The following is a 22,295-nucleotide window of genomic DNA, read 5'->3' as shown; positions in this document are numbered from 1 at the left end:
AAAGGCTGCCCAAACAATAACCTCTGACCTGTACACCGATAATGGCCATGTGGCTACTGTACATCACAGTGTCTGGTTGTGATGTCAGACAACGGCTCCATCAGGGCGGCACGCAGTACTGTATGGGTTCATTACACTCTCATCAAGCTTTAATAAGACAACCGCCAAGTATTGCCCTTGATCATGGGATCTAGACAGTAACTATTGCTACGTATATTGGTATAATTTATCTTGGCAAGGTCTGTAAATAGTTTTATATTAAAATCTACAAAGGGCGGCAGGTAGCAAATAGCCAGATGGGCAGTTTATTAAAAGACAGGTGAACCATTGCTTAATGGGTCAGTGAGAGTTTACATGAACATTTTCTCCATTGTAATCAAAACTCAGTCCATGGGCTGAGTCCTGCAGTGGCGCGGGTATCAAATCCGACCTGCTGCCCTTTGCTGCGTGTCATCCCCCATCTCTCTCCCCCATCTCTCTCCCCCTTTCATGTCTATCCTCTGTCTCTACCTAATAAAGGGCAAAAGCAAACGTGACTCGCCCCAGTAAGTGGCTCTAAGCCTGGGTTAACATGCTCCCTCCCAAGCCCCAGTTAGAGCCTCAATGGCTGGGCTTTGACCTCCAGGGTCCTCACCTCCAAGCCCCAGTAAGTGGCTCTAAGCCTGGGTTAACATGCTCCACGACCCTCATGCTCGGTTGGGTTAAGGAAAAGAAGAACGGGAAAGCAAACGTGACTCGCGGGAAACGAGCCCCAGTCTCTGGGGGAGGCGAGACAACAACGGACGGCTGGGTTTAGGAAAACAACAAAATCCAACATGGCTGCCCCGTGCAGTAACATGCAGTTATTACCACTTCTGTCTTATTTGTGTCCCACTAAATCAGTCGTACACACAGTCCCCTGTCCAACTTCTATCTGTGGACATGTTGGACATGCACAACAAAACGGCGGTAATGCGTTGTTTTCTTCTGGTATTGCTAACAATGGCTAACCTGGCTAGAACTTACACCACAATTAAAAAAATCTGACTTGTAAATGGAACGCATTCAACTCAGGTGTGACGTCATTCCCAGCTCGGGCTTCACAGTTCCCAGGGAAATGGAACACACTATAAGTACCAGGTTAGTATCCAGGCTCACCGGTGAGCACAGACGTGTGCATGGGAATGGAACTAACTCCATTTGAGCCAAGATTCAAACTACTGGCAGGGCAGCCACGGGCCCATGTCTCTCTCTAGGAAAGGAAGTAAAAGGAAATGTAACACAATGAAGAGAAAAGGGGACTGCTCAAAGCTAGCACTTTTTCTAAAAGAGACACTTTTTTTTATTTTATTCAGAAGAGTCTGTCTTGTTGTCTTTCACTTGAAATGTAGGCCTCAAGTTAACTCATTTGATTTATGTCAAACATGGTTTTTAGTTTTCCATAAAAGTCTATATGTTAAAAGTATGCTACTTTGAAAATTGAAAATAAATATTGTTGAAATGAAATATACTATTTATTTATATTTATTTGACATACGTAGGGGTAGATTGCAATGTAGACATTATGTGGTTCGGACCTTTGCTGAGAGGAAATATTAGAAACTGGACCTCTTTGAATTTTAACAGAATACTTCTCAATCTAACAAATAAATCTAGTGTGTAAAAGCAGAGCGGGAACTGTTGTTGAGAGTCAAAGACTCCCTGGTTCTTTTTATCTGGATGTGTGAACATGTGACTGTCTCTATGTGATGAATTTCTCCACATATGACCAACGGAGTTTACTTGGTCTTATCCAGATATACAGTAGCACTGTTACATTGGTCTATAATATTGTAGTGATGAGAACCCACCAATTCTTGTGTCTCCGAGCGAAAGAATGAGTTGACACCGATGATGAAGGGAGTGGGGGTGCTCAGGACCTCCAGCAGTTTTCCCGGCAGGATGGGAACGTAGGTGAAGCTGAAACGAAAAAAAAGAGATTTAGCACATCTGCTGTCAACTAGACTGTGCTTTACCCATTAGATATCAGACCAGATGTGTCCTGAAAGAAAGATCTAAAGATGCAGTGTGGAGAGACTGAGGAGTGGAATCACACCTGTATTTGAGGGGGAACATGATGGCCAGCAATCCTCGGCAGGCATCGGTCAGTCTCTGGTAGCTGCTGGACAGGAACAGGATCTTATGTTCCGTCAGTGCGGCACAGAACAGATACAACACGTTGACTATCCCTGAGGGCGAAGAGAGCACAGACACGGAGGCATCACAGGAAGTCCAGGACAGAAAACCAAATTCACAATCATAGGTTCTACCGGTTAGGGATGTCACAAGACCCGGTACTTAGTACTATATTTTAACCCTACCGGGGGATGCAATCCTTCCGCACCTGACGGGGGCAGTATATACGCCTACAAGTGTTCTAGTCTGCCGCGTATTGCTGGAGAAGAAGAAGAACGCCGACCACCAGCACAGAAAACGTTTTCTTCAGATTACATGTAAATCACTGTCTCCTTGACACTGAAAAAAGAGTGACACGAGACTTTCCCCACCACACCCAAAATGTTTAATTAAAGGAATTAATGTTGAAGTATTATTGTTTGTGGGGTTTTTTTTTTTTACACACCGTAGTATCAACTTTGGTGGTATCGGTACCAGCAACTAGATTTTTGGTATCGTGACATCCCTACTAACGGAAGATGTGCAAGTTAGTGAGCTAGATTCACTAAGTTAACAGCTGGGGGGGAAGGACAGGTGTAGAATTAAACCCCGTATTTTAATTAACCGTACCGAGCTGTCTGAAGAGCTGGGCCACGGTGCTGCCACTGACAGGAAGCGCGTCATCGATGGGAGTCTGGATAACTTGCCGGTCGCCAGCACCTAACGTTATAGTCCTCTATAGGTGGAGAGAGAGAGAGGGGGGGAGAGAGAAAGAGTGACCAGAAGGATTGAAAAGGTGAGGTGAGGGAAAAAAAAACCCAACTAAGAACGAATGGTGCTTCTCAGAGAGTCAGGGTTTGGCAGGGTGGTTTAATCACAGCGGTGCGTGTCCATTGAGCAGCGGGAGTCAGCAACAGAGAGATTGAGAATCCCAGAAGCTTAGCAGGTACATCACAAATTAAAGACAAGCCATTCCAGCCGATCGGGACATGAATGGAGCTGGGCAGGACTCCATGCCAACGACCTTACTGCAAAACACCGTATCGACAAGCTATTATGGGAGAGAGAGAGAAATCCCGGCCACGCGGCAGGTGTACTGCCCCAGGGAAAGTTTCCACTGCAGTCTATAGTGAGCACAGGTGGAAAAAGGTTGATCAGAGTGAATCTGTATGGATGATTCATTTATGGACCGTGAAGCATCGACACAGTGTAGAAACACTTCTCTGATCCGTAAAAAGGTTGAAACTAAATGCCTTTCTTAAAGAGCTTACAACAGCTCAGATACTGCTTATTACAGGGATGACATTCAGGATCTCTGATTGGCACTACAATATGTCTAATAACTATGTCCTCCATTACAGAAAACCACATTAACTTTGGTAAAAGTGGAAATCTACTTTGCTCCAGACAGAATGCAAAGCCAATAAATATCGACTTGTGTGTGGTTTGGATAACAAGCGTAACCAGGAGTGGAAATGGGGTTGATTTAGAAAAATAGAAATCAATACAGTATGAGCACAATAACACAGTACAACTAAGCATCGCAGCACAAGACGAATGACACAGTATACCTTGGGGACATGATTTCTAAAATACATGAAACGTGAGACTTATTTATTTTGCTTAAAATTAGTACAAATCAAATGTAAGGCTATGCTTAAAAAAAACCTGCATATGTCAATTTGGATGGCACAATTATGGGCAAAATAATAATAATAATAATAAAAAAAAAGATATATTTCGCAGATAATCACAGATTCCCTGACCTACTGCATATAGAAAACAAAATTACATGAAAGCACCTGGACTATTTTGAGCAACAGTAGACATCCAAGGTGTATTTTAATATTGTCAGAGGGGCTTAAAGTCAGTTTAATCTGCAATTAGTTTCTGAAATAGAACTTCTTCTCAAGTGGTTGAAATGCACCCAGTCAGTATGGCTGTGTGTAGCGGGGAGGGGAAAGTGCAGCGTTATTTCATGCTCTCTACAGCAGCAGCAGCAATAGCGATAGCATCAGCGACCACAGGCGAGCTGTTAGCGATTCAATACTGTGATCCAACACCTGATCATCAGGTGTGTTCGATTCACCTGTTGGAAAGGTCATAATAAGGGGCCGATATGCTAATGTTATTTGCGTCGCCGTTGAGGATACTCTGTTCTGATAGGCTGAAGGTCTGCGTATAACACACTATATTGTAGTTATAAGCAGGTGTGAGAGTTCATTCATGTATTTGTCAACAACTATAACTCTTCTTTACCTGTTTAGGCACCGAGACACAGAGCCCGTGGATAAAATACTCCTACACTCCGCGGGTAGTCGGTGGCTAACACCAACATGGGCAGTTAAGCTAACTTCAAGCTGGCAGTCGCCTACTAAAGAAACAGAGCTAACTAGCAGTAGCTAGCTAGCTAGCCTGAACCGGCAGAGGTGTTCTTAGCGAGGTGAAGAGCGTGAGAACTGAAGGATGACTGTGGTGATGGTGTTTATATGTGCAGGCGGGGCCCAACATACGTCACCACAGATCATCTGCCTTATAGGTGTGAACAGAGGGGTCTTCAGTCAGGCCAGGCGGGGGCGTGATATCCCATTCTATATGTATTGTACCGAGTGAATCGTCTGAAAGGGAACTCCTCCTGTAAACACCCAGATGTGGAGGCTGCTGTGTTAGCAGATAGTGAATGACTATGTATTAAATCACAGATGTATGTGTTCATAGGAGAACTTATTGCTGACAAATACTGTATGTATTTTTGCACGTAAAATGTCCTTATAGCTGCATGCAACTGCATTATAATGTGTTATAAACCATTTAATAAATGTGTATTAATGTTACTAGAGGGACATAATGTTATGAAAAACAACTGCAGGTCCATGGGACACCCCTTATTTATATATTTATTTATTATATGAGAAAAGTTGAGAGGCTTGTATCAGATGTGCACCGAATATGAAATGAATGATCAGTTGTTGGTCACATATTGAGTCTGCATTGAAGCATTCTGATTGGTTCTCCTGCCACAGGAGGTGTGCACGGATAGGCTAAAGGGAATGGGTGGAGAAAAGGAAGCTGAGAAAGCTCAGAGCTGATTGGTGGCGAGAGGAGAATAAAAGGCAGGCCGGCGTACCAAACTCTCCTCTCTCTCCTCCTGGCCCGGCTACACAAGCACCCAGCAGAGAAAGAGACACACCCACACCCACACACACACACACACACACACACACACCCACACACACCGCAGGATAAGACACAGGTTAGAAACAACAGGAGTGAGGGCACAGAATGCCCAAACTAAATAACAATATGACAGTAATGTCTCAGCATGGCAAAACAAGTAAGCTGCATAAACAATAATATTGTGAACATGAACTGCAAGATGACTGCTGTGGAAAAAAAAAAGTATGATTGTAACATTAGACATGAGAGACACACACATGCATCATAGCTATATGCATCTGGCAGCACAAAAACAGGAACAGATGAGTCGTCACTTCATTCTACTCAAAACTCCAAATGCACACATAGCGAGCAACAACAGTACAAATATGGATAAATGAATGACATGATATAACAGTAATAGAGGGGTATGGACATTACTAGTGCCGTTTATTGGTGTCACACACACACACACACACACACACACACACACACACACACACACACACACACACTATGATGGCACAGAGGAGGCGCCTCATTGAGCACAATGTCTGCTTTTGTCTTGTGAGAGACCTGATTCTATCAGATAGATAGATAGATACTTTATTCATCCCGAAGGACATTTTTTTTTATCAGAAGCTATATGAACTCCTCCATCCTTACCACACACTGTAAAAATAATGGACAAAGCTTCCAGGTCTGAAAAGTGAAGCCAATGCAGATGTGCCTTAAACATGCATTCTGTCTAATTTCCAGCAGGGGGCGAGTGCAAAAAGAAGTCTGTTTCTATAGAAGTCTATGGGGAACAATCCCTACTTCTCACTTGATTTATTACCTCAATAAATATTTTCATAATGAATGTATGGCCTCAATCGCTAGTTTCAAGTCTTCTTCAATAGAGCATGATGTTCATATTGTAAATGATGGTCCCATTTATTTTAAAATAGATGATAAAGCAGGGGATGCTTAAACTTTCCCCCTTAGGCGTTTAGCTTAGTGCAGCACCATGGGAACCATAAACAACAATGGCTTGGCTGCGTCACCCAAGCTCCACCCTCTCGTCACAAATTGTCACGTCGGGTTTCAAAAAACCAAGATGGCGACGGCAATATTGCCAAGCTCAAGGCTTTCAAACGGCAGTCCACAAACCAATGGGTGACGTCACGGATGCTACGTGCATTCTTTTTACAGTCTATAATCCTTACATGGTTTTGAAATTACACTGTAAAAGTAACACTGATGTGATGCGGGAATTTCTAAAGCCGAGGTATTCTTATTCAAAAACTGAAAGTATCTGTCCTAAAACTGATACTGGAAGCCCACTTCCTGCACCGAGATCAGTCAATCAAACTGCAATGATAAGAGGTAAAGGGAACAACTGAAGTCCACAGGCCACGTGACAACCAACAGAAAGTGGCCATGACCTTAAGCTAAACAGCTTGTTCAACTTTTTGAAGTGGGGTTTCTGTCAGTTATGCCTTAAAGGTCTAATGTGTTATTCCGAAATTAAATCCTGTCAGTCAGAGCACTTGGCAGTGAGACAGACTAAGTCCAGAAACTGGGATCGGAATTCCCTCTGTCACATGAAGCCATGTCAGAGACAGATTTACACAGATTCCTGGAACAGCTCGGTCACTGATGGATGGTACGATGAGCACTTGACTTTCTTCCATTGTAAATACAAGTCACCCCATACACCATGGGGAAGTCTGGAACTACCACACACACATACTTGCACAAAGGCCATAGGTCAGGGCTGTGTACTGTACAGATTGCGGGGATTCACTGTGTTGATTAAGAGGACTTGATAAGGAAAGGATGCATAAGAACTCAGTGGTTTGTCACTTCTGTGTAAAGGCCACCCTGCTGCTCTCCCTTTGTTATTCACCATTTCTCACATCAGGCTAACAGCCAGAAGTTCACTTCACATTAGGGTTGTGTAAACTTCTCAGATAAATGACTGTGTTGCAACGTCCTGCTGGTCAACCTGTCTAAATCATACACTTGTTAAAAAAATAAAAATAAAAACTTGTGGTTATTTTACAAGCTGCACAGCAGCACTGGAACTGTCACAGCCATTACTAACGCTATGGCAATGTAGCTCAAACGTTTAGCCGCCTGTTCAACATTTTGCCAAACTGACCATTCACTAAGTCCTGTCTCCTTAGTTACTGTTTTTACGCTGGTCAAGCTTTGCATTCTCCAACAATGCTACGTTTTCATGTTACAGGAAAAAAAGGCTTTAAGGATGAGAAGCAAACACTGTGATGTAGAAGAAAAAGATACTTGGCGTTCTGAGATTAGGGCTGCAACTAACGATTATTTTCACTGCTGATTAATCTGTTGATTATTTTCTTTATTAATGGATTAGTTGTTTGGTCTATAAAATGTCAGAAAATGGTGAAAAATGTCAATCGGTGTTTCCAGAAGCTCAAGATGACGCAAATCTATGAAAAAGAGCTCTGAATGTAAAAATGTAATGTATGTGAAATATAACTGCTCAATAAAAAGACACTTAAGAAAAAAAATAGTTGGGGATTAATTTCATAGTTTAGACAATCGATTAATCTTTGCAGCTCTAGCTGTAGGTAGTAAGATACACAGCCTATATAGCTTATAGTTTTAGGTTTGGAGAGAGTACAGAAAGAAACAATCATCCAAACTTGTTACACACAGAGTATCGCTCTTACTACAGTCCCATGTACACAGCTCGATGGACCTGCCTTCCCTAGTTGCGGTTGCTAAACTGTGATTAGACAATCACTGTTTGGGGGCAGGGTTTAGCAAACTATCAATTGAGATTACAATATCTTCTTCTAGAAATTCAAAACTTTTTCCAAACCTGTTCAAATATAAATTTTAACTGTAAAACTTTGACTTGTAAGACGTTGAGGTTGCTGGATTTATTTTTATATATAAATAAATATAAATAATCGATGATGATTTTGAACAATGTGTAACTTGGAAGAGAGTGTAGGCTTTGCAGAAGGTTTGGAGGATTGTCTGTGTCAAAAGCGGTTTGGTGTGACAGTGTTGCCACGACAACATGTCTAACGGCAGAGATGATTTCAGTGTCATGTTGCTGGATTATTCGGTTGTCAATGTCAATTTAGGTCATCCTGTCGTCTCATCTCCTTTTTTTCCTGCATCCACCATGTGTGTTGTTTGTGTGTGAGTGAGTGAGAGTGTGTGTGTGTGTGTGTGTGTGTGTGTGTGTGTGTGTGAGAGTGAGAGTGAGTGAGTGAGTGAGTGAGTGAGTGAGTGAGTGAGTGAGTGAGTGAGTGAGTGTGTGTGTGTGTGTGGGAGAAGTTGACATGAACAGACTCTGTGGTAATGACAGACATTTAGTGAGCCTGTGTGTACGTGTGTGTTTGTGTGTTATTCTTTTCTAAGTGGCCTGTCGTCCTCTTGAGTCTGAGGAACATGACTGTTTAAGCTTGGAGAGATAGAAGCAGTACAAATGTATTTCTAAGGGCCTCAAGGAGATATATATATATATATATATATATATATATATATATATATATATATATATATATATATGGGATTTGAATGAGATTGCCTGTGCGCTTGTTTGTGTTTTCAGATGTGTGTCAGTGTGTAAGGTGAGCCGCGCATTATCCTCTACTGTTTGGGTCTGTATGTGTGTTAATGCTGATAAGAGCTGATTCTCTCATTCAGATGCTATGCTGCCCGCTACGAAGCCATCTGCTGTCCTATATAGTTGCCCAGCAACTTGTGTGTGTGTGTGTGTGTGTGTGTGTGTGTGTGTGTGTGTGTGGGTGGGTGGGTGTTTGGGTGGGTGTTTGGGTGTGTGTGTGTGTGTGTGTGTTTGTGGGTGGGTGGGGGTGTGTGTGTGTGTGTGTGTGTGTGTGTGTTTTAGAGAGTGGGAAAACCCCAGCCTTGAAAACTGTTAGTTGGTTTGTGTACAACGCACAGAGCTGACCATAAACAGGAAAGAGGCCGTGTGCGATAAAAATTCTAATTGAGACGCATATTCTGAATGGGCTGTATACATGTCTAAAGAATGCTCCTCAAACCTAAATAATATTGGCATATCCCACATGTCTTAATCAGAAAATGTTATATTCGGAATTAAGCCTAATTCTGAATATCCAAACAAGTATGCTGTTTACATGACCCGTATTAAATTAGAAATATTGTCATATTCGGATTAATAGTGGAAAATAGTGTGCATGTAAGCGTGGTCAGTGTTCTAAGATTTTGCACACAAATAAATCTGGTTCAAGACAAATACGAGAGATGAAAAAAATTAAATTAAATGCTTGAAATGATTACTATGATCCTGTTTTGATGACAAAACACACAACAAAGCAGGTCAAAAATAGCCGAAGCGCCATCAATCACGCATGATTGTAAAGACTGCACATTCCTTAAAGAAAAGAAACCAACTCGGGTCTGTTGGATTAACAGAATCATTAACATTGAGCTGGCTGTTGATTGGTGAAGCTTGCAGAACAGTAAAGTTACCTGGAGACAGGCCAGCAGCCAGTCACAGGCCAGGGCCTGAGGAAACGTGTCTAAACTACAAACTGGGGACTCATCTATCTGTAACACAGAGGAACCAGTGTACAGTAGGGTGCACACAAAGACACACATGGGTTAGAACAGCTGGAAACCACAGCAGATGTGCATTTAGAGAAAATGGATACTTCGTACTGTATGTGCACCATGGGCACGAACATGGGTAATTGGGATGTTTAAATGCTGATTCAAAAACAAGTCACTCACTGGAAGTGAGATTAAAAAAATAGAACATGTTTTTTTACAAAATGTATGAGAGAAAAAAGAATTGAGTAAAGGGGAATGAGAAATAATAAAAAAGAAAAGAATATGACAAGAAAAGTGTTTACAAAAACACAAAAGTATTGTGTTTTATCATATCTGAGGTATCGCAGATATGATAAAAGTTGATCTGGTTCTGAATTGAAGGATTGTTGTTTTCTTCAATGGCCAATATGGCCTGCAAAGTGTGGTGAATCGGTCTAAATCTGTTAAATACTGTCCACAAAGGACTATGTGTTTCGCTTTGAAATCAATGTCTCCCAGTATTATTTAGTTTTATCATACATAAGACTGCATAAAATCCAGATAATGAAAAAAATAACAAATGTGTCAGAACAGGTCAAGAACCCTTAGGCTTATACAACAGACCTCAACTCAAGGGGAAAAGCATAAAGGAAAAAAAAGGTGACAAATGTCTTCCAGTACACCCAAGACTACAAAAATGAAGTGAAATAATGCTGAAATGTCTACATTAAAGTGTGTTTACAGGACGAGAGATTGGCTGTAAAACTAGCTGTATGAAGGAGATTAGTGTCATTTTTAACCTCATGACTCTGTTTATAGTAATCCAAGTAAGAAATGTGCAGGCACATTACAGGCACGTGCATATTCATAGTCTTTCTACAGGCATACATACTGTACACATTTGAAGGAATACAGGGTCCAAACCTCTATAGCCACAGCTAATACTTTTCTGCTGTACCGAGCTGACACAGGTGAAGGTTTAGCAGCCAGCAGTCCATGCTAAAAACAAGTTGCTATACTAGCAGGCTGCGCCAAGCTCTACTTCTCTACACTGCTTACTGCCTCAAGAAGCTGTACGGCTGAGCAAGGCATGGGGCAACATTAAGGAGTGTACAGTATACCACCCAGCAAAGCCAAAGAGTTGGAACAGCATGAGAAATGAGACTGAATTCTGTCACAGCTAGGGCTGGGTATCGTTAAAAAATGTCCAATACCGGTGACTTCAATAGACTTGGTCGCCATTACTTGGAACGCCCACTAAAACATCATTTCCGTTTCTGCCGTGGGGGAAAAACAAACCATTCTAATTAATGAGCGTAGACCTGGTTAGCGGTTCATCTTTAATCTTTGTCATTTACGTTTCTTTTTTTGCGTCTTTTTTGTGGCGTTCTGCGCCTCTAATAAGTAAAAAAAATAAATAATTGTGTTTTAAAGTTTTATATACTGCCGAATAGACAGACGGAGACAGTGTTAATACCACTAACGTCGCTGCTACAGTCTAAACTGTAACAGTCGCAAGAAATTTCTTCTACGGTCGGTGCCTAAAAAGTATTGAATTCGGTACCCAGCCCTAGTCACAGCTTAGCATCGTCCTTGGTCAGCTGTTCACAGCACATTTGGTTTATATGACATCATACCATGACTTGAACTTGTGACTTTGTAGGGCCATGTAGCTTGTACAGGTGTGTGTGTGCTAGAAAGAGATGAACGGGCAGCAGTTACCTGGGAGCCTCCAGCGATGGGGATGATACATGTGAGGAGGTTTCCGATCACTGTTTCCAAGGGGACAGGCAGGCCGTCGACATGGACGGTGTAGATCAGACCCAGACAGTTCTGTTCAATCAAGGGGGGGGGAGAGACAGAGGTTAAAGGTTAACAAAAGCATGGCCCCCGTCCATATTTTATACAGTCCAGTAGGGCTGAACGATTAATCGTGTTCAAGTCGAAGTCAATTTGAAAGAATGCGGTTAGCTAATCGTTAATGAATGTTTGGTCTAACATTTTTCTATTCCTCTTTTTGTAATAATATTTGCTGTTTTTTCATAAGATGAATGCTGGAATAATGTTACAGACTGTTTCCCGAAATGTCCTATTTTCAGTGGATTTGTCCTTTAATTTGTATGACTTTATTTAACGTGATGGTAGAAGGTGCGACATGTAGATGCTGCTATTGAACTGAGTCATATCAGACATTTCACTTTACAGGAGAGTACTGATATTTTTTTGTTACTATAACTTTTTTAATTAAAAGAAAAACACTTATTTCTGGCAATTCATATCCATGTTCTCATCCTTCCATAAAAATATAGAGCAGTTTTGATGGTGTCTCATGTTCTAATGCTCCATGACATGTTTTATCTGTTACACAGTGAATATTGAACTTTAACTAAACTAAAAAAAAAAACACAAATCAAATCGTAATCGCAATATCGGCAGAAAAATCGCCATTAGATTTTGTTCCCCCAAATCGTTCAGCCCTACAGTTGATAGTTTTAGCCTCGTTGTGTGTCCCAAATGGTGGCCGCCGTCGTGCTAATATGGCATCTGTCGCCAGAAGGTCAATGCAGACAAACCCAATCACACGTTGGTGTCATTTCCCACAAACAAAAAAGGATATAGAAGTGGGTGGGTATTTGGGGCTGTTGTGTGTGTCGTACCCTGAACACCTCGGTGTAGTCCAGTCGGGACACCAGCACCAGGCTCTTGGGGGCGAAAACCTGAGCTGATTGGACGACAGCGAGCCCCTCGTCCACCTCATCCGCCTCGCTGGCCTTAGCCTTCTGCAGCTGAACACAGAGAAGCAGAGATAGAACAGAAGTCACATCAGGCTGACATAAACACTTCAAACTGTAAAACCTGGTTCACACCAAGTATATAGAATGGACCAACAGACCCCGTTGCTCTGGACTGAGACCAGTGAAGGATATTAGAAGCACTTTTCTGGTGAGCGCTGAGCGTTACTGCGCAGCCTCCAACTGAGAGAGACGATGTAAATGTGACGTGAGCAACCTGTCTGAAAGTTGGAAGTCTTCTGGTAGCTGTGCCAAGAGAAATCTCAATCATTCCTAATCTTGCAGAGACGGAGAGTGTAGATATATGTAAGGAGATAACATGGACACAGGCTAATTACTGCTAACTAAAATGCTAGTTAATTAATTAAATTTAAACAGCTAATGTAAGTCCAAACTGCCTGTGCTTCTCCTGTACTATACGGTAATTCCTCTACTATGCGACAGTAAGTCGCGTGGTTATGACACAATCGTTAGCCTATTTTTATAAAAACGTCTGCTACGGAGCCATAACGTGAGGTACAAGGTAATGGAGCCTTTTATACATTGTCGTGTTTCTTTAGAAATAAACAATGGACAAATAGAGTCTTTAAACGCTTCAGATGTAAAGTTATTTGCTGTCAAAGTGATGCTAAAATGAATGGCAGTCAATGGGATGCTAACGGGAGGTGATGGCTTATTAGCATCAAAATGGCGCCACAGGAGGTTCGCGGTCCGAGGAGAAGCTTACCCCCTTGGTTCACACGCAGGATCTGTAATATAATAGTCTTGCATTGCCAGACCTATCTCCACAACGCTGTGGAGTAAGGTCCGGTTACACCACACATACACTCCGGGATAGGAGAAAAAAATATGCTCTGGGTTGTTTGCATTTCTTTAAACCAATCACAACTGTCTTGGGCGGCGATAAGCTCCGGACGCAAAGATGGTGGATCTGTAAAACAGTCCCAGGAAGGAACTTGTTTTGCACATTTGCACCCCGCAAATTTTAAATTAGCTGGATACATGGTTAAACATAATTAGTTCTTACCAGTGTATCGCCATGTCTGTTCTTCGTAAACAGCAATCTCACCAATAGCTCCCAAAACGTCCCAGTTAGAGAGGAAATACCATAAACATATTCTTTGTAAATATTTACAATCATTCCCTGAAAGAACCAAGCAGACCTGCCTTGTTTCACGATTCAAATGTTTTCAAAACATACCATTTTCAGCGTGTAGGTAGTCGATCCAGACGAGTAATATAATGACACAAAAATATTTTGGACTTTTTAAGACCCCAGCGGAAACTCTGGTCAGTAGTATTGGCCTACAGTTGGGGTATTAAGTGCTTTGGGGGCCTTCCGGAAGTTTCGAAGTACAATGGTTCTGGAGAAAGAAGTCTATATCCACAAAGTTTCACTTCCGGGATTGCTCTGTTGCCGCCAGAAATTCCGCCGGATTTCACTCTTTTCTGTCGGATGTCCGTCACCTTCCGCTCTCTTTGTGTTGTAATTTTAAACTCTGGTGGATTTCTGAGGACTGTGGTTAACTGCTCCTCAGATCTCTGCAGGGTAAATCCAGACAGCTAGCTAGACTATCTGTCCAATCGGAGTTTTCTGTTGCACGACTAAAACTACTTTTGAACGTACACATGTTCCACCAAAACAAGTTCCTTCCAGAGGCTATTTTGCAGAGGCACCGTTGCTCGGTCGGGTGCTTAGCACCGCCCAAGATGATTGTGACTGGTTTGAAGAAATGCCAATAAACCAGAGCACGTTTTTCTCCCATCCTGGAATGTTGTGTGGACTAGCCAGACCCTCCTCCGCAGCGCTGTGAAGGAGGGTCTGGCAAAGCGAGACTACGGAGAAAGCTACAAGCAGCAATACAGGAGGCCAAGCAATCGGCCTATTCCAAACAGGCATGTTTTGAACAAGCACTGCACTAGTATTACAAAATTGTGCAAATTCAATGCAGTCCGTCTCACCTGGGGGTTGTCCAGGCCCTCCCAGAAGGTGAAGCAGGCACAGTAGTGACGCTCTGAGTTGATGTCGGTCAAAACCGCTACAAAGAAGGAAGCGGGTTGCCGCTCAGGAACCAGCTGCCAACCGCTGGGCTGACAGAACTAGAGGAGGAGGAGGAAGTGGAGGTTGAAGAGGTGAAAAGGTGATGGCAGCGTCGCGGCCAGAGGAGAAACAGGGACATGGGTTGGAATCAGATGGTGATGGAAAGAAAGGGCACAAAAAAGATTAGTGTACATAGCAACCTGGGTGACATATCAGACATGTGTTCGTACTGCACCTCAGAGTGATTCATCCAGGGCTAGGCTATCATTAACGCAATAAAACAGGTTCTGAAAACTGTCCGCCTACTTCATAACACCAAAAGCTCTGACTGAACCATGTGAATGGATGTGAAAGTTGGCTCTTATTTCTAATCCCAATGTAGTTGCTTTTAGGACTGTGCAATCAATAACAATTTTTAATCGCGATTACTAATTCGGCCCCTAGTGATCGTAAAAACATTTTGCACATTACGTTTTGTAAGTAAACTCTTATTTTGTCTTGTGTTCTGAATGAAAAAAATGGGAAAAGTATTTAGGGAAATTTCACGGTTCAAGTCAAATCAATAGAGTCATCGGTGACTGAGGAGAGCAAACAACAGAAAGTCATTAGCAAGTTTTCTTTGTTAAGATATGACATTTATCATGTTATGGTCATTATTCATGATGATGACTTGATGACTTGAGCTGAAGTTGGCATGTGTAAACATGTCACACATGCTTTTATCTTAAGTCAATCCACACCAACACCGTTTATGAAGCCATTTTAGTTGCCCTTTTTCACGTCCGATTCACAGAGCGTTTTTAACAAGCCGACCTTTTTAACCAATGTGTGAATCCTTGCTGATTCAACAGGCCTGACAGCTCACCTGCATTAATATTAGGAATGCAGCTATCTGACTTTTTCCTCACGATACAGATTCAGATACCCAGAGTAGTACCCATATGAAACCATGCCCCTATTTTCCAAAATGGAAAAAAATATCCCAAAGAACTGGAGTATCCCTAATTATTACGTCACATCCTCCATTCTGCTCAGTTTCTGAGCATGCAGTCTCGTTTTTTGGGCTAACTAAATAATTTAGCATGAGAAAGCATGACAACCCCCGCTTAGCCTTGTGAGTCACAACTCGGTTTCTGATCTCAAGTTCAAATGCTTCCTCACATGTCAGTGTATGAAACGTGTTTTCTGTGATCCCTGGATAACCTGAGCCTGAAGGGGATATACCTCCAACACAACACAAGACGCAGTTTCATTACAGGCATAAAAAGCTCCATTCAAGATAGCAGGAGTTTAGGACAGCTGACTGTTAAGATGCTGACACACAAATGGGGACGAATGAGCCAAATTAAGTTGTCACTCGTCTGGCGATAGCAATGTGCTTTCCTACGCTGTCACAGGAGTGTGTAAATGAAACATTAAATTGTTACATTTTACTAGCCAAGCTAGCTAACTAGCCAGCCACGCTACAGAGGGCAGAGGAAGAGAGGTCTACGGTCTTAATATTAAGTTGTTTTTTTTAAATGGGCCACGCAAAAAAAGCCGAGAGTCCACGATGCGGGACACACCAAAAACAATCTCTAGGCCTGTACCAATTATTGCATAATTGACTTATTGTCCATTTTTTTATATAATCGCGGCTAACATTAGCTCAGGTTTAAGGCGTGTGACTGGTAAGTGTTGATTTAGTTTAGATTTGCTAAATTGTGATTATACAAGTGATTATTGGTCGGACTATATATTATATACTATATGTATTATTTCAATTGTTAGTTGTTGGCACTTGGCCCTCTCCACGTTCATAGCAACAAAAATGACATGGCGGGATACAGTTAGAAAATATGTTTTATGATAATTCAAAACTGCATTTGTTGGGAAGAAATAAATAAATATCTTGAAATGTGAATTAAAGAGACAATTATATTGTTAATCGCTATTAATTCTGAGACAATTCAGCAAAATTTGGAATTGTTACAGCTCGAACGATCTCCCTGGTGTGTCAGCACCTTTAATCTGTTAAAACCTTCCAACTCACCTATCCATAACTGATACTCTAACACTTAGCAATCCCCCCCCCCCCTAAACATAGCTCTCAGCCAGGCCACAGTGTGACGAATGGAACAATCCTATAAAACCTGCAATACCTGCACTTGGGCTATGTTTAGACGGAAACGATCTGAAGAGAAAACGCAAAAGTGGCGTTGCTTTCTCACTTTTTATTCCGCGTTTAGACGAGCGTTTCGGGGGAGAAATCTGTGCCACCAAGACCACCAAGTCTGCACGCCTGCGTAGAACCTTCCTTCTACTTGTCTCCCTCTCCTCCTCCTCCTCCTCTCTCCCTCTCCTCTCCCTAGTGGCGCAAAGCGAACAACAAAAGCTGACAATCTTGTCTGGACAGACGAGGAGGTGGAGTTATTGCTCCGCACACACAGGCGCACACACACACACACACACACACACACACACACACACACACACTCTCGCACAGTGTGTTTTTAAGATTTCCACTCTGGAGGGTGGTTTCACTTTCATGCGTTTTTTAAGCCCCAAAAACGCCGCCGCCGTCTAAACGAAAGGCACATATTTTAACGTTTTCACCCGCGAGCGTATTCGTGTAAACACGGCCTAAGTCTCTAACCATTTAGCTGCCCAGGGAATTGAACCCCTAACCCTGAGAGTGTTACGTGCCTTGTTCTACCCACGGAGCACCCTGGAGCGTGTCTATAAGTGTTGACTTACCAGCTCTATGCCTTGTGGGAACGGGCTGTCCTCCCAGTCTTTCTCAGGAAACCGCTGGAGAATGCGACCTAGACCTTCACCCTCCACTGCAGAGAGACACAGACACAGATCAGACCATGGTATTTACATTTGTGTTTGTTTCCTTAAATAAGCTCCTTTGAGGGTTTTTTTTAAAACCATATCAGCACGCCGATTTTTATCTTCTTTTTGTGTTCTATCATTGTGTGTTGGTTGTTTGTTGGCATAAATAAATAAACTATGAATTAATGTTAATAGAAAATGCATGTTTTGGCACAGGGATTGGTCAAAGATTGGATGCAGGGGGAAAACTACTAGCCTCCATCAAAAGAGTTAAAATACACCTTTGACAAGTGTGTAAAGTCGAAGACACTTCATGAAGACAGGACTACAGAGGTGATGCGTGCAGTCACTGGGCACAGCTGTTGTTTGTCAGTAAATAACATAAGTGCTCATTTCTATTTCAACACAACTAAACTATGACAGCTTTGGATGTGAATGGACCTTTGACAAAAGGTAGGGTAGCTGTGCCCGCCTACTTCCAGTCTTCATGCTACACTAGGTTTTGAGTACCCTAGTTACAACTATGACTGATGAATTGTGTGCCTCCTTTTATTGAAGTATGTGTTTATAGAGCTGACGTTGTCACTAAATCTAAATAGTTGACTATGTTGGAGGCAACAAATTCAAAGTTCAATTAAAGTCTGAGAAACATGTTATTAGTTACAGCTGTTTTCATGTGTGTGTATTGTCAGGTTGGTCTTTTAAATGAGTCCATATCAGCCAGCTAAACAGTAGTGTGACGTGGTAAAATGCTTATTTGCGGCTAGTTTAATGAGGCCATTTCCACTGTGGGGCCTGGCTCATCACAGTGGCACAATGACACAACAAAGGCCGACTTATGTAACCACCACAAGTCCGTCTTTCAGCTTACTTCCATCTGAAAACCTGCAGGCTGCTTAATGACAGCATTCATCCGCACAGAGACGACACTCATCCTCCCAACGCAAACGCTTCTAAATGTAGCTTAAAACTGCACAAAACCAAATATTATCCCATGCTAAATGAAGGAGAGGTTTTCACCAGCATTTAGACCAAACGTGGACAGTTTGGTCCTTCCTCGGAGAAAACAACTGAACCTTTACCAAGGGAACTAAGACAGAAGCACAGACACACAGAGACAATACACAAACAGAAAGCAGGCCAGGTCCCAAAACACACAGGGAAATGCTAAAGTCATCCCCTCTCCCTTGCGAACTAGAGATATGTGGACGCTTGTGGGAGTGGTGCTCTGGGATCAGGTTCATTTCCTTTTGGTTTTGAGATGATTGGCAATGATCTCTGAGGCTGCTCTCAAGTGCTCCGGCATCAACAAAAAGCACTGGAACCTGGAGAGGGGATGCCATGAGGTGCACTGTTTCAGTTCTGTAGCGTGCCTTTTTTGTAATTTTCCTGAAGTAGAGTTGAAACATCAGTGGTCAAATGTTTATTCCACATGAGTAGATGTCAATTAATTGGGCATCACAGGCCCAAAATGTTGAGTGCCACATGAACTAGATAAAAAATATCTTTTATTGGTTCAAGATGGACCTTCAACCTCACACAATTAAGTCTGTGAGACTATGCACGTACCACAACTGAGCGTGTTTGTGGTTTACAATCAAAGATTTGTATTCAATCATCAGATGTGATGTCTAATTTGACTAAAGGTCTACATATAAATAAATTATATTTAGACCACTTTACACAACAGAGCTAGCCTGACGAGCCAGACCCACATCAAGATGTTGGGTCTGGGAACTCACCATTGGCAGGGCTCAATCCGAGGGGCGGGATAAACTGTTGTCTTTCAAACTCCCTCTGCACGCAATAGGATAGCGCTACAACCAGGACGAGCAACGAAGAAGGTAGCGAAACTAGTTGATAGATTAAACTTTTGCCGTATCCGGTCGGCAAAACTCCAAACACATCTTCCTTTTTTAAGAATGACTTCAGTGCCGTTCTTTGTTCTTTTCTCACAGAAAAGCTGAACTCCAAGTCTTCCAGAAGACCGCTGTTCCCAGCAGCAGCAGCAGCCATAAGCCCGCCCACCGACTCTATACACGATGTGATTGGCCTGGCTAGAGTTTGGTTTTTCCAGCTCGCAAGCCAACGGAGTGCCTAGACCCCCCTAGCTGCAAATTAAATTTGCTGCCGTTAGGGTGTGTCTAGATTCTAGGCTACAACAGAGCTGCATAGTTCTTAAAGAGATATTTAGCTGATTTAAATGCAGCTCTGTGTCATGGCAGTGTGGGCAGTGTGTTTAAATGTCGTTTGGTTGCCCTGCGGCCACAGAGCTCCCACCTCAGCAGAGCAGCCGAGGTCTGCCAAGATCCGCCAGATAATAAGAAATGACGCGTCGCATCATCCGGCAGATCTTGGCCGCTTTGTGCACTGGCGCCACGGAGGGAGGCCAAACACCGTTCATCTAAACACACTGCTCACATTGCCATGACACAGAGCAGGATTATAATCGGGAAGAATCCCTTTAATAGACTATCACATAATAATTATTAAAAGAGGTAAAATGGATCACAGTCTACTTGTAAAAAGGGATTGATGGACTTTAATACCATTTATTAAGCACATGTGAATTAGCCAACCCCCTTGGTACACTGTAATGAATCACCTGGTGCACTATACCATAGCCGATGGATGACGGGACCCCATGTCACTTCCCAACTACCTCCTTAGAGACGGTGATTTGAAAAAGCAGTGCACGTGTCACTCTGTATGTACAGTATGTCGTGTTTGTTCTGTAACAATATGTTGCCAGTGGATGACGAGCTGCAGGTGTGTCACGAACACACACACACAATGAAAATCACACGCACATGCACAGAGTGTGTCTGCAAAGCCAGACTAGTGCAGACTCCCTATCAGCCAATAGTCAGGCAGGGTGGGGATTATTCAGCCAGTTAAAACAGTACATCCTGCAACTGAGGGAGGAGTGTATCAATGAGCCAGAAAATGAGTCTGCTGGGAGTGACATGCAGGCCTTACAGCCACATACATAAACACACACTCACTCTCACTCTTGTAGTTTGTTTCGTGTTGAACTTCTGTCCTCTGAAAAAACCCTCAACACAAACTAAACCCAAGTCACTCCTTAAACTGGGTATGCTAGATACAAGAAGTGTCTCCTCGTCACAAGAGGCTAATTATCTCTCCAATCCAATAATGTCAGGAATATGTGCATGTATGCAAAAAGAATCTAGGGAATGTAAACAAGACTTAAAGGCTTCCAATTGACTTCACAAAACCAGTCTCAAAAATATGAGAAGGTGCAGAGTGAGATAGTGGCGGTGCCATGGTCAAAATGGTTACAACCACTCAACCGTGGAGCCGGTAGCCATTTCCCTTTCAGACGTGTTTGTTGCTGCTGTGACATCATTATGTCAACGAGACGAAATATCGCCATGATCGTGACAGGAATCATTTATACGATATTTCAAAATTGTATCAGTATCGCAAACAATATGGCATGGCACACTCCTAATTTACACTTACCAAGAATGGCTCAAGCTAGCTCCTCTTTAAAGCACCGATAGGTTATCGAGATACTGACTCCATACCACTCCACAACATACCCTCACGTCTGTTCCCCTATTAGAGCTCATATCAGACTTGGCAAAGCAGCAAGCTTGCAACCAAAAGGAATCACTTCATTTGGCTTCAATCTCTGCTCTGTAGGAAACCTTTCAACGTTTCCACAGCTTTGTTCACCACTACCTAAATACGCCTTCACCTGCAACTGCTTAATTATGAGCAGTAGTACTTCAATTTCCTGTTTGGGGGAACTCGAGTCGTGCCCGTTCCCACCAAGCCTCACAGAGTCTAGCATGGATTACTAGCAGAGCACACTTGAAGTAGCAGAGTATGCCGGCAGGCAGCGCCGACAGCAGTCTGACAATATATTCTTAAAGCAGTTTTGGAGCACGCTGCCAGACTCAGAACTAGCTAGTCTATAACCTCTTGGCAACAAAAAGCAAAAGTAACCTCTGCAGTTGTTAGGACTTTCTTCAGAGAGCTGCAGCAGGCAGGAGAGCATAAGGCCCAGAACAGACAGCAACACTTACTTTATCATGTCATCTGTCGCTAAATGCTCTGTATAGTTACAGTTTCTATTTTTGATTATATTCTATTTTAGCTTATGTACCTCTTATTATTTATTTCTGTTACTTTCTATACTTATCTGTATATCTGTTGTTTCTGTTGTGCTGCTGCAACAACCGAATTTCCCCACTGGGATTGATAAAGCTGTATCTTATCTTATCTTAAGATATGAGCCTGCAGTAATACCTCCATATCGCCTACTGGCACCATGACGGGAACCACTACTGGCATCAAACTTATGCCAAAGGGATCTTGTGGCGTTATGGAACCCACGTAACTTCTAGGCAAGTCCCTCCGTACAAAGCAGCCTGATTGGTTGGGGTTAGGCATTGACCTTGAGTGGTTAAGGTTAGGATAGCCGATTGGTCAGGGGATAGGACCTGAACAAATCAGGTTACGTTACCTCGCGTTAGCATGGACGCCTGGCTAATAGTAGTGTGTGAATGCTATTGAAGGGCAGGTCTTGCCTGGAAGTTGAGTGGGATCCATAATAACACAAACTGGTGTGATGAAATATTGAGTGATGGACACCTACATGAAAAAGACTTTGCAACCATGATGCAAATGTTTGCTTTGTCCCTTTGAACAGGTGAGTAATTCTTCTTTAGGAGTGTTTAGTGTTCAGGAGTGTACAGGAGCCGCAGAAGTTCCGACTGATTTCACTGAAATGCTGGCTTGCATAATGTCTCATATCTGTTTGGCAAAAAGTT

General features: G+C 42.6%; 1 protein-coding gene across 7 annotated transcripts in view; it reads right to left on the bottom strand.

Moving 5' to 3' along the window:
• Window positions 1-22,295, bottom strand: part of sbf1 (SET binding factor 1) — an 88,596-nt gene that overhangs the window by 43,463 nt on the left and 22,838 nt on the right. For 3 of the 7 annotated variants that reach the window (XM_078243245.1, XM_078243247.1, XM_078243249.1), the window contains exons 2-10: window positions 17,413-17,498; window positions 14,598-14,735; window positions 12,501-12,629; window positions 11,566-11,676; window positions 9,784-9,861; window positions 5,261-5,290; window positions 2,764-2,869; window positions 2,075-2,207; window positions 1,830-1,938 (exon numbers count right to left, since the gene is read on the bottom strand). In XM_078243245.1, coding sequence (XP_078099371.1) covers window positions 1,830-1,938; window positions 2,075-2,207; window positions 2,764-2,869; window positions 5,261-5,290; window positions 9,784-9,861; window positions 11,566-11,676; window positions 12,501-12,629; window positions 14,598-14,735; window positions 17,413-17,498 — 920 coding nt within the window. The remainder of the gene's footprint in view (window positions 1-1,829; window positions 1,939-2,074; window positions 2,208-2,763; window positions 2,870-5,260; window positions 5,291-9,783; window positions 9,862-11,565; window positions 11,677-12,500; window positions 12,630-14,597; window positions 14,736-17,412; window positions 17,499-22,295) is intronic. The other 4 variants (XM_078243250.1, XM_078243251.1, XM_078243246.1 and 1 more) reach the window with 3 other exon arrangements.

Source organism: Sander vitreus, chromosome 23 (assembly GCF_031162955.1).
Source record: "Sander vitreus isolate 19-12246 chromosome 23, sanVit1, whole genome shotgun sequence".
Lineage (NCBI taxonomy): Eukaryota > Metazoa > Chordata > Actinopteri > Perciformes > Percidae > Sander > Sander vitreus.
The sequence above is the reverse complement of the archived record's forward strand: the minus strand, read 5'-3'. Positions and strand labels throughout refer to the sequence as shown.